This window comes from Tuber melanosporum (genome assembly GCF_000151645.1).
Source record: "Tuber melanosporum whole genome shotgun sequence assembly, scaffold_72, strain Mel28".
Classification (NCBI taxonomy): Eukaryota; Fungi; Ascomycota; class Pezizomycetes; order Pezizales; family Tuberaceae; genus Tuber; species Tuber melanosporum.
In genome coordinates, this window is record NW_003299120.1 from 223,934 (window position 1) to 235,637 (window position 11,704).

An 11,704-nucleotide genomic window follows, 5' to 3' on the forward strand; every position below is an offset into this window, starting at 1 on the left:
ACGATATTTGCCTAAAAGCAGGTAAGTCGAGGAACCGGATAACGAGGAATTGAACGGGAAGTTACTTTTATCACCGACTTGATGTATTCCACTTCTTTTCCATCCTCATCTTTGTTTTTGCCCGTTCCGTCCTCCAAGGGCAAGTCATAAGAATGGCACATAAAGTGATTAACCCTATGTCCCATAGTCATGAGAGGATTATGGTAGTCGTTTCTCCACGGCTTTGGTGGCTCCACCCGCAGGTCATACTGAGCGTCAAAGGCCTCACGAGTAGCAGGAAGTTCTGGAACCGCTTGAGCTCTATCCCAAAGTGATTAGCAACTCTTGCATCGGCAATCCAGACATACGATAAACTCACACAGGTAACTCAAGATTCTCACGAAACCAATTCACATGAAACATCAAGTCGAACGACGAAGGATCGTCCAAATCAAAAGCCGGCACTTCTCCACTTTCGTAAGCCTCAAGAAACATATCCTCAAACTCAGCTTGAAGCTTTTTCATATGCGCTTTGTGAGTGTCACGGACACGGGGCCAACGCCGCTGTAAGGTGATCACGGAATGCTGAGGGAGGGCTTTTGTGAGAAGACCCCAATGGATCTTCCTATCCCAACCACCGAATATCGTTCTGACGATAATCACAGCGATCAGGAGAGTATCTTCGTCTTCCTTGGGTATGATATACTGATTCCTGAACTGGAATCTCCTAGGCGGAACTGCGCAGCAAGGACGTCAGCTAAGCAAAGCAACTGATTTTGATTTTGATTCTTACGCTCTGTTAAAAGCTCCGTATCAGATGGCTTCAATTGGTTATCGCGGATGGCTGCCATTGCTCTATCACGCCTGGTTAACGGTTTTTCGTATGTCCCCGGGCGCCTACGTTTCCTCTTCGCAGGCTGCTCTCCTATCAACACATCTATAGTACGTGCCTTAACTGGATCGTTCCGGATCTTCTTAGGCCTTGGTTTGGGGCCACGCTTCTTCGGCCCAGAAGGTAGCGGCGCACTGAAATCCGGAGCTGTAATACGATTATCCATATTTGCTACCGGTGCCTGTGTAAAATTATCGCCCTTCTCAACAGGAGGCGCAAACAGATTAACCATGACCATGCCACCTGCTTTCCTAGCCATCATGCGAAGTCCCTCAGGTCCAACTGCCTTCTCCCACTTCTCAATCTCATTTATCTGCTGCAAAAAAGGATCAGTTTCTCTCGGCTCGTTCAAATCTCTCTCAACAAATTCATTCCACCAAACCCTCCTCGGTAGGCCATCGACTGTTGGAGATTGATCAAAAAGGTCGATATTGGTGGCCTTAGTCCGATATTTGTGATTCAATCTCATCAGTTCTTTCTCGGCTTTAAGCTCTGCCCGACGCCGAATCGCTGCCTCTTCCCTCTGCTGATCTGTAAACTTTCCACCCGCCCGGTGATTAAACACTTCATCCACGGGATACGTGCGTGGGCGGCCACGGGGTCGGGCAATAACACTTAACTTTGCAGCCTTATTCGCAGCACGTTCTATCGCTCGTGCCTCGCGCTTCTGTTTTAGTTCCGAGACTGAGGTTGGGTAAACTCGGTCGAATTCCACTTCCTCGGATTTTCTAGGCTTTGACAACGACCAGCTAGGAGGTTGCACAAATCGCTCTTGAATATCCTCATGCAATTCAGTGTTCGGAGGGAACCAAAGGTTTCCGTCTGCTGCTATCATTTCCCTAACCATATCATCCACGAGTGGTGAATCCGGGGTCAAGCGAGAGTCGACTAACAACTTTTTAGTGATAAGGATACTCCGCGAGCTGGTGAAGTCGAATGTGATTTGATACGCCATTTTCCTGCGTTGGAGAGACTGGACGATGCCCCGAATCAACCGTCGATCGCAAACCCCCGCCTTAGGATTGCTCTTTTGGTATCGCTTGCTATACGCGTGGCGCAGTTCGTTCCCGCTAGGAAATACTCCGTTATTTTCCTTGAGAAGGTCAAGAACAACCTGCTGACGAGATATAGCAAGCATCCCTCCAATTGAACCATAGGATTCATTGCCTTCGACATCGAGATGCTCGATTTCTAGCTGTACACCATCAACCACCCTAGCTGGTTCTTTTGAAGGGTGGCCAACTGACTGCTCAATATCCCCTGGTGCAGGCCCTGCGAGTGCTGGTTCCGCACTATCAATCACTTGGGTGTCTGGTGCGAGCTCGGTACTTGGTCTGACAACGATGGAATCATATATTATCACTCCGTCATCTTCTGGAGGACTTGCTTGGCGGGTTTCTTTTCTACGCTTTGCCCGTCCCGTTTTCCCACCTGCGGCTTGGGCCTTGCGTTTTCCTAGAGATCCGAGATTTTCTTGAAGATTTCGCTCAGGCTCAGCACCAATGAGGCCAAACTGTGGTTTCTGTTGTTCTTTAGGCTCCTGGGCTTTCTGCGACCCCCCCGTAGACCTCTTCGGGATTACTTTGGGCCTCTTCTCTCGCTTTTTGGCTGCCTGTCTTTTTTTACCCTCGCCATTCTTAACACCAGGCGGTCGCCCACGTCGTTTTGGAGGTGATAATGGCTCCGGGTCCTCCTGGTTTAAAAGCTCTTCGATCCTAGCTTTCTTTGGAGGAGGTTCCCCGTCTAAAGTACCACCCTCAGTTTCATTTGAAAGCGACCTTCCTCGCGTCATCCCGTCTGGGTCTGCACCACCTGGTTCAGCTGAGCCAGTAGCCCTCTCGGCGATAATTCGTCTGGCCTCTGCGCGTCTCTTAGCTGCCAGGTATGGCTCTTTCCCCTTCTCATACTTCCGGGGTCTCCCACCTCGAGCTGTCCAAAATGTAAGCTTCTTGATCGATAATTCGAGTCTTCGTTGGGCTTCTTACGTGAAGAATTCTTCCAATCCAATTGCTCTTCGCCTACTTTATTCCGGAGAACTCTAAACTGGGCTTTGAGGGAATCAAGCCGCTCATTCTTCTTCCCCTCCCATTGACTTTCGGCGAGGGTAGCAGAGCCATCGCTCTTCAGAAATCTAGAAGTATTAGGAGCTGGAAACCCGTATTTGTCAAGGGATAGAGGTGTCTCCGTGACATGGGTTATAGCCCCGTGAGAAACTTGCTTCGAACCCTTCTTCTTGATCGCGGGCCCCCATGGCTGCACTGCTACACCTTCGGCTACCAATTCTTGATGCCATCGGTAGCTGAAATACCTGTAATGAGTCTGGCGTCCAGAAATACCAGTTTCACGAATGATGGCAAGGTGCATATGTTGTGGCGGCTGTGATTGCTGTGGGTAATCAGTTAATCGGTGAAGAATTTGGTCCATTGGCCTGTAATAAAAACTTCCTATAGTACTGTACATCAAGTCCTAAACTTCAGTTAGCAATCAATCAATCAATCAATCAATCAATCAATCAATCAGTTTTGGCGCGAGGTACCATGCTTGAGATGCCATCTTTCCCACAAGAATCCACGATATCAAAGATCGTAGTTGTCAAAGGTTTATCCTTTCTCCACTGTGGTGGATCTCTAACAATTTCTTCTACCGCCTCGTCGACATTGACCTGTCCCAACTCCTGGGCGACTGCAGGGTCTTCATCTTCAATATTATTACTACCTTTAACAGCTTCGTCTTCCGACCCCTCAGCTTCACCGTCGTCCTCGTCTTCCATCACGAATTCCCGCTTAGAGAAAGTAGTCAGGACCTTGCACCAATCTTCCCTCTCCATCTCTCGAACGAGCCGAACGCATCGGGCATGGCACTGCTCAGTTATAGCGATCTCAGAAGGGCCCTGCGTCTTCTTATATTTCCTCAAGATCTTGAGTGGAACCCTGATTCTTCTTACGACGCCCAAGGACTCCAATTTTCGTAGGATTCTAGAGAAGCATCGCCAGTGGAATCGGGATTTGTCCATACCCTAAGTATTTCCAATTAGTAGACATTTCCAGAGATAATCTTACTTACGTACCAGCTTTCGTTTTAAATCGCTATGCATCAAGACCTGGTTTTTCGCCCCCTTGAGCTCTGAGAAGATAGCCTTGATTAGCTTCTCGGTATCAATGGTGGCCCCGGTCCAGGCGATATTAGCCGCATCGTTCTTGCTATCAAGGAACTTCTTCCCTCTCTTCTTAACAACGACCTCTTTAGATTCTTGGGCAACCTGACGCTTGATATCGCGTTGCAGAGCATATTTCGTAAGAGTTAATTTACTAGTGTTGAGACTTTTTGCTAATACGCTGACTTTCTCAATCAGGCCCAAATTCTTGAGAATAGTTGTACGCCCAGCAACGGATTTCTTATCCTGGCCAGTGATCTTAGTCAATTCCGGTTGGATGAGGCCTTGTTCTCTGTGTTTGGCAATTACTTCTAAGCATTTGAAAACAGCATTTGGGACCTTGACATGTGCATGTCAGTGCAGGGCTCTTGACATCCAGTAGACTCGAAAAAAAGATATCTCACCCTCTTCAAATCCGGGCCATGGCCAGTGAGTGTCCTCCAATGTCTCTCGTCAGAAGTATAGACCCTCCATATTTTCCCTTCCCCATTTGCTTCTTCCTTGCCGCCTTCGGCCTGATTCCTCAAATCGGCGACAATCTCGTTTAATGATAACTCGTTTCCCTCACCATTGACCCCAACCTTAAAATCACCCTGCTGTCGTAGGATATCCCAGACATAATCCTGGAACTCATCCCTCATGTTCGGAACCCCCCAATATACAGGCTGACCCTGCGGTGTAGTCGAGGACCCAGGATCCGCCTCTCCTTCCCCTCCTCCCCCTCCAGAAGCACTAGGACCCCAAGGATTTTGTGGTGGTTCACATAAAGAATTGATTTCGACTTTCGGTACAAGGGTTTTGGTATAGAATTCAGTCACATAGGCAAAGAGTTGCTTTATGGTCGTGCCTGGTGGTTGAAATTCTGGTTAGCCATCCCCCAACAACCATACCAAGGAAAAAATGCTCAGGATAACAATGGCTGCGTGACTCGAACCAGCGCCAACCAGAGTCAAAAAATTAGGGATTATCCAGCCTTGACGAAAAGGGTATTGAGGCTCAATTATTCAAGAAGAAATCTCATCCGATCTTCCTAAGCAATTCATAGAGATTTCCTCTCTGGAAATTTCATGTCTGGCAGAATCGTACTTGCCCCACCATCCAAGAGCAAAAAGAGTCATATGACAGGGATCTCGAAGAGAAGGAAAAAGAATGTTAAAAATACCTTCAGAACCGTCAATAGAGACCTCCTCCAGCACATATTCGATGAGTTTCGTGACACTCATTGTTTTGGCGGAGAAGATAACATTTGGATCTAGTCGAACTGGAAAGGTGGGTTTATCTGTAAGGCTGATTTACCGCTAGGCTAGAGTTTAGTCTGACGGATTGGCCGTTGGGTTACCCGGCATACCGGTAATTTTATTATGGCATGCATAAGGCCCGCTTTCAAGCAGCGTTCCGGCGAACTGGTAAACCTGACTACGGTATCATACGTAGTGAAGATTAGATTAGATTATGATAGATTGTCCAAGATCTTCCCAACTTTTCTGCTCATGCCCTCAGATGCCCCACATTCCACATACGGTGAATGAGACGGCACCGGTAGTTACCCGTCTTAAATCCCCCGCCCAACAAAAGGAAAATTCTTGACAGCAAAAAAAGTTCCCCATCGCTCGAACCAAGCAACAGCTCATCGCTACCCCCAAAATATTTCACAATGGTCAAACCAAGTAAGTTCTTGGATATCCCGAGATACAAGCTATCCCCTAACAGTTTCTAGGAAAGAAGTCCAAGCGGGTTCCTGTTCGTCTCCGCCATAAAATCGAGAAGCGTTCTAACGAAAAGGCTCGTAAGGAACGAAAGGAGGCCAAAAAGCACCCGGAACTCCACCGAAAAAAGAAGAATGACAAACTCAATATCCCAAATAGCTTTCCTTACAAAGATCGCTTACTTTCCGAGATCGAAGAGGGAAGGCGGCTGAAAGAAGAGGAGCAATTGCGAAGGAGAGAGCTTGCAAAGCAGAGGAAGAAGGAGTTAGCGGACGGGGCGGAGGGCAAAGAGGATGCTATGCAGATACTGGAAGAGGGTGATGAGGGCTCCAGCGAGTTATATAGCGATGCTATGGATGAAGATGATGCCGATGCTGGAGTATGTTCCACCATGTGTGATAAGTATTTATTTCCCTTTTCGAACAAATTACTAAATAAGTATAGACTGGAGGCTCTGCAATGGCGGCCCTCCTAGCATCAGCGCGAGCGAGAGCTGCAGAATATGAAGCCGAACATGGTGACCTCAGCGGCGAATCTGATGACGATTCAGATTCAGAAACAGGCATCCCAGATATCGAATCCAAGAGTACTCGAAAAGATACCTCGCGAAAAGCCTTCGACAAGATGTTCAAGCAAGTGGTCGATGCCGCCGACGTAATTCTCTACGTCCTAGACGCCCGTGACCCCGAAAGTACCCGTTCCCGCGATGTGGAAAGACAAATGATGGCGGCTGATGGCGGCGAGAAACGATTAATCCTCATCTTGAACAAGATCGATCTCGTGCCGGCAACCGTGCTGAAAGGGTGGTTGGATTATCTTTGTAGATACTTCCCGACCCTGCCGCTAAGGGCGAGTGGGTCTGCTTCGAATGCCCAAACTTTTGATCACAAATCTCTGACGGCACAGGGCACTTCGGCTACTCTTCTGAAGGCTCTAAAATCATTTGCACATGCCAAACAGCTCAAACGGTCTGTATCAGTGGGTGTAATTGGATACCCCAATGTTGGAAAATCATCAGTTATCAACGCCCTTACCGGCCGTCTGGGTGGCTCACAAACCGCCTGTCCGACTGGTGCTGAAGCTGGCGTCACTACTAGCTTACGGGAAGTCAAGCTAGACAAAAAACTTAAGCTGCTAGACTCTCCTGGTATCGTCTTCCCCGGCAACAGTAGTCAGGGTGGTTCAAAAGACGACCAAGCACGCCTCATCCTCCTAAATGCCGTTCCACCAAAGCAAATCCTCGACCCGGTACCCGCAGTCGCCCTTCTCATCCGCCGATTATCCACATCCCAGACCCTCTTCAACAAACTCCTCGACCTTTACAACCTCCCTCCCCTCGTCGGCACTACTACCACAGATGTCACAACAGACTTCCTAATCCAGGTCGCACGAAAGCGTGGGCGATTAGGGAAAGGAGGTATCCCCAACATCGAAGCAGCGGCAAAGGCCGTCATAATGGATTTGAGGGATGGAAGGATTCAAGGCTGGGTTGATCCCCCGACCGCACTCCATAACACCCTCAACCAAGGCGTTAAACCGACTACCGTTGCCATAACGACCGACGATCAGAAAGAGATCGTTAAAGAGTGGGCCAAGGAGTTTAAATTGGATGGGCTATGGGATGAGGATTGTAATGAAGAAGGACAGAGCGAGGAGATGGAGATGCAAGATTGATAATCTTGTAGTATTTTTCGTTTTTCTCTATATAAAAGTCCATACATCGCTTGCTTTGTTTTTTTTTATAATGGTGGGGTATGATGGCTTAGCTTGTCTATTTGAACTGTGAATGTATGGTAAATTTTGGCTTGTCCACCGCCCTCCCCTCACTCTCCGGGTGTTTTTACAATACGCGAGGTGAAGACCCCGTTTCATTTTTATCGCCAATTGAGCGACCTAGATTAGAATATGGTATCGTGAAGGCTTCGCATCACGCCGGAACGCTAAATGAGTGATGATCCATGATGCTCTCCCGAGAAATACATTCCCACAGTCTGTACCACATCAGCTGAGAGTGCCATAGAATTAGTACAATAAAAGGAATTTCGCACTGCCTCCACTAGAAACCTAGGTAAGAGTGGTTGGTTCAAATCTAACATTGGTGACACTAATTCCCTGGATATACACCGAAAGATGCCATCACTGCAGAATATAGTTCGTGGGACAAACAAGAAGCTCTCCGCCATAATTAGCCATTTATTCTAGAGATCGATCAATAGTATATCAAACACAAGCTAGAAAATCTTTCGCGACTTATAAAGAATAACGCCGCGCGGGCTATGCCTACCCGTCAACCCCCCCTCCGACAATAAACTTAGACACTGATGGTCTTGAAAACACTGGCCGGGGAAGGATAACAAGTCAGCCAATGGACAATCACGCCAAGCAAGGATATATATAGAAGAACAAAGTACCTAAACCCTTCACCGCCAGTCCCAATAACCACCCCGGGTGCTTGCCTCTGCCAATGCACCTCTTTAACGTCCTTGTGATAGTGGACAAACAACAATTGGGGCGGAATATCCTCTACGCCGCCACTGTCCTTACTCTCCTCGTCGTCCAACTCAACACTCAAGTCCCAAAGCGTAATAGTCGAGTCTGCGGAGGCAACAGAAACAATACTATCCTCAGTAGGGTGAAACTCAATACTAGTGATTGGCTGTTGGTGGAAAGTAAAGCTGGCAGTAGCGGATACATGTTTACCCTTGAGTGTGTTAGGGAAAGTTCTGAGATCCCAGACGCCCCAGACTCCGTCGTCGGCGCCGGTGGCAAGGAGGTGGGGTACTGCCCGGCACCAGGATGCAACGTTGACATCTGAAGACGAGACGTCGACTGACAATTGGTGCTTCTTGGTCTGAGCGCGGGCGTCATAGATCTTGACTGTTCCGTCCGAAGATGCGGAGGCAAAGACGTGGCGCTCATTGGGAGACCATTGGAGCTCTTCGATACTACCTGTATGCCCCTTCAGCGGGCTACTATCTGTAGACCAGGTACCGCCTTCTTTTCTCGCAGAAATGAATATCTTGCCGGAGTTATCCCCAGTAGTTATCCGTCCCATGACATCTCTGGGATTGGAAGACCAATCAATAGCGTAGCCTTCTACATGTCTATGCATCTTGAGCGTTGCCGTGGGTTTGTTCGCACTCGCGGGGATGGCGGTGCCCGGACTCTCGAGAGACCTGTAGTGCGGCGACAGATCCCAGATGTACACATCACCCGTTTCAGCCATTGAAGCGGCATGGTGGGCATGCGGAGAGGCACGGATACGGTTTGTCGTAGTGGGGCATTGGAGGGAGCGAGATTCGAGGATCGGGTCGTCCTCTGTGTCGGAGGCGTCGTCGTCCTCGTCCTCGTCTTCTTTCGCTATTTTGATTGTTAGCTATAAGCTGGGGAGGCGGGTGAGGAAGGGAAACAGACACTGCTGCATCCTCTGCAGCCCACTCAATTTCATCACCGTAACTTCATTATCCTTTGCTCTAGCAGCCTGCGTCCCAGCAACCAAGTACACCATCTGTGGGTATCCCCGTCGCTCATCTCCAAGTCCATCCTGCAGCACATCAAAGCTTAGGCACGGCCAGTTGACATTCATGCTATGCAGCATATGATACGCCGTCGGGTCCGGTTCCAGTATTTCATCTTTACCCAGAACCCTCCGCGAGGGTATGTACACCTGTTGGTCTATTTCCATGTTATCCTTCCCAGCTCCACCCTTTCCACCAATTTGTGCACCACCCTGTTCGTCATCTTCATCGCCCGCTTCAAGAACTTCTTCGTCTTCCTCATATTCGTCTTCGTAATTGTCTTCGAATTCGCCCATCTCTGGTGGGTATCTAGTGTGATCAGTGCCTTCATCCGCAGTTTCGCGGGAGCGGTTTTTGAGGCCGCTGTCCGGCGAAACCAGCGGGTCAGCGGGGCGTTTCGACATTCTCAACTGTTATAGTTCCTTTTTTCTTCTTGTTTAGTTGATTGGTGGGGAGCGGTTGTAGCAATTGGTGGGATTGACTGTCCCGGTCGTAGTGGGGTGAGGCTCGAGTGTTTCTAGCGACGAAAAAGTTTGTGCGAGACACAGACCCCGCTAACGGTATCATTGTTCCTTTATCTTATCAGATTAACATCACGAGCGTTCGTTGGTGAGTACGGTACTGTACTCGCTGGTTCATTTGCTATGCGGACAGCCCACAACCCTAACCCTGCCCTAACACAAGAAAAAACAACAACGCGAGTCCTCCAACCCCCCCTTACTTCTCCTTTCTTTCCTATATATAATAAAATTTCTTTATATAATAATTTTCACATTTAAGAGTATTCATTTTTTATTCAATATGCGCCCAGAAATACAAGCAGCATGGAAGACAGTTACTGGTAAGAATTGAACTCAGTTGGGAAAACACGACCTGCTAATAAACCAAATAGGCAAAACAATTACTCCAACCCGTTGGGGGGCCATCCTCGCACTTCAGTATCAATGCAATTCAAAAAAGCTGCCTAGTGTTCGTCAGATTGCAGAGCAACTTCAAGTCTCAAAATCTGCCATTCAGAGTATCTGTCAGCATGCGGTTAAAAATGCTCATGCAAAGTACATTGCTGGTATAACCTCAAATGGATCAATTTCCACACCTGTGTTACCACAAACCCTGACAACAGCGGTGTTGTCATGTGATATTGAAGCTACCACAGCATTTTTAGATGAGATAGATGGAGAGTTGGAAGAGTTATTGGAGGAGCAGGAGAAGCAACAAAGGATCTAGGGTGAAGCAGACTTGGAGGTTATAAGAGCTGAGGAGTCTGTATATGTGAGAATAGTAGAGGAAGAGGTGGAGGAAGCGGAGGAGAATATTATGGAAAGGCTTAAGGAAATTAGCGAGGATATTATCTCCTGGTTTTATGAGATCTGATAAAATCTCTCTCATGCATTAGCGTGAAAGGTTTAACTCTGTTGGCTAGATAGTCACAGGGTCCATTATGTCAAATATTTCTCATATACTGAGCAAGCATCTAAATCTGTGTCAGATCATGGTACCAATTATTTCCACTATCAGCTCTTTGCACCCACTATTGCATCTGCTATAATGGTACCAAGCAAACATGTTCGAAAGTCTCTGAATCATGACTCCATTGAAAAATCTACCAATAGGAGGAAATAAGAGGATCCTTCACTTGCGGCTACATCAAATTCAATTACAGCTTCATCAGAAACGTTTAGGCCCATGGAGTACTATGAGCATTAAAGTACTTCCTGGGTGCCAGACAAAACAGTATTATCACCTCTCACCTATTTTGCTCTATTTTGGGATGATTAGATTATCAACCAATTGGTGCAGGCGACCAATACTTATGCTGACAAGAAGCAGACAAGTAAGCAACAATGGCCTCATAGCATGAGTAGGGGAGAGCTTCGGAGGTTTCTTGGAATGACTCTCATGATGGGAGTGGTTCGCCTACTAAACCGCTGGCAATATTGGGCCCATAAAATCTTTCCAAGTCTCCCACTCGGCTATACTCGATACTAGTAAATAAAGCGGTATTTGCATGTCGCCATGTCTGAGGAAACTATCAATCAACAGACAAAGATGACTGAGTGGTGGAAGAAGTTAGAGCCACTTAATATGCATTTGCAGCTTTGGAGTTAAGCTTACCTGCTACTAGGTACTAATGTCTCAATTGATGAGATGATAGTACTTTTTGCTGGCCAGAGTCAACATACCTGTAACCTTCCCTCTTCGGATCGTTAGTTCTTGGCGACGGGAAACAATACTTCTCTTCTCTTTCTTCTTCTCTCCTTATCTTACGATAGCACTAGGCCTCTGCCTACGTTACTGATAGTACAAGACCTCTGTCTTCTATGAGGAATGCCTATCGTAAGCTTTCTCTAACTATTCTCCATGAAGAGCTTTCCTCTGCATAACAATAAATATTGCAATAGGGATAAAGATCGTAAAGGTGCTTTTATATTCGTTAACATAATAAGTAAGAAAA

The 11,704-nt window shown here is 47.4% G+C and overlaps 3 protein-coding genes; 1 reads left to right on the plus strand and 2 right to left on the minus strand.

The window, feature by feature from the left end:
• Positions 1–354: 354 nt before the first annotated feature.
• On the minus strand, positions 355–3,331 carry GSTUM_00010639001 (uncharacterized protein; the record flags this gene model as incomplete). The annotated part of the gene is made up of 3 exons (XM_002841423.1): positions 355–716; positions 773–2,800; positions 2,857–3,331. The coding sequence occupies 3 exons, from the start codon at positions 3,329–3,331 to the stop codon at positions 355–357; spliced, it is 2,865 nt and encodes a 954-aa protein (XP_002841469.1).
• A 2,257-nt stretch (positions 3,332–5,588) lies between these two features.
• On the plus strand, positions 5,589–7,405 carry GSTUM_00010640001 (uncharacterized protein; the record flags this gene model as incomplete). XM_002841424.2 has 3 exons in its annotated part: positions 5,589–5,692; positions 5,743–6,110; positions 6,176–7,405. Exons 1-3 carry the CDS (start codon positions 5,680–5,682, stop codon positions 7,403–7,405), a joined length of 1,611 nt encoding a protein of 536 aa, XP_002841470.1. The 5' UTR covers positions 5,589–5,679.
• A 637-nt stretch (positions 7,406–8,042) lies between these two features.
• On the minus strand, positions 8,043–9,742 carry GSTUM_00010641001 (uncharacterized protein; the record flags this gene model as incomplete). XM_002841425.2 has 2 exons in its annotated part: positions 9,146–9,742; positions 8,043–9,091 (listed from the first exon to the last, which is right to left on the minus strand). The coding sequence occupies exons 1-2, from the start codon at positions 9,651–9,653 to the stop codon at positions 8,043–8,045; spliced, it is 1,557 nt and encodes a 518-aa protein (XP_002841471.1). The 5' UTR covers positions 9,654–9,742.
• Positions 9,743–11,704: the final 1,962 nt, after the last annotated feature.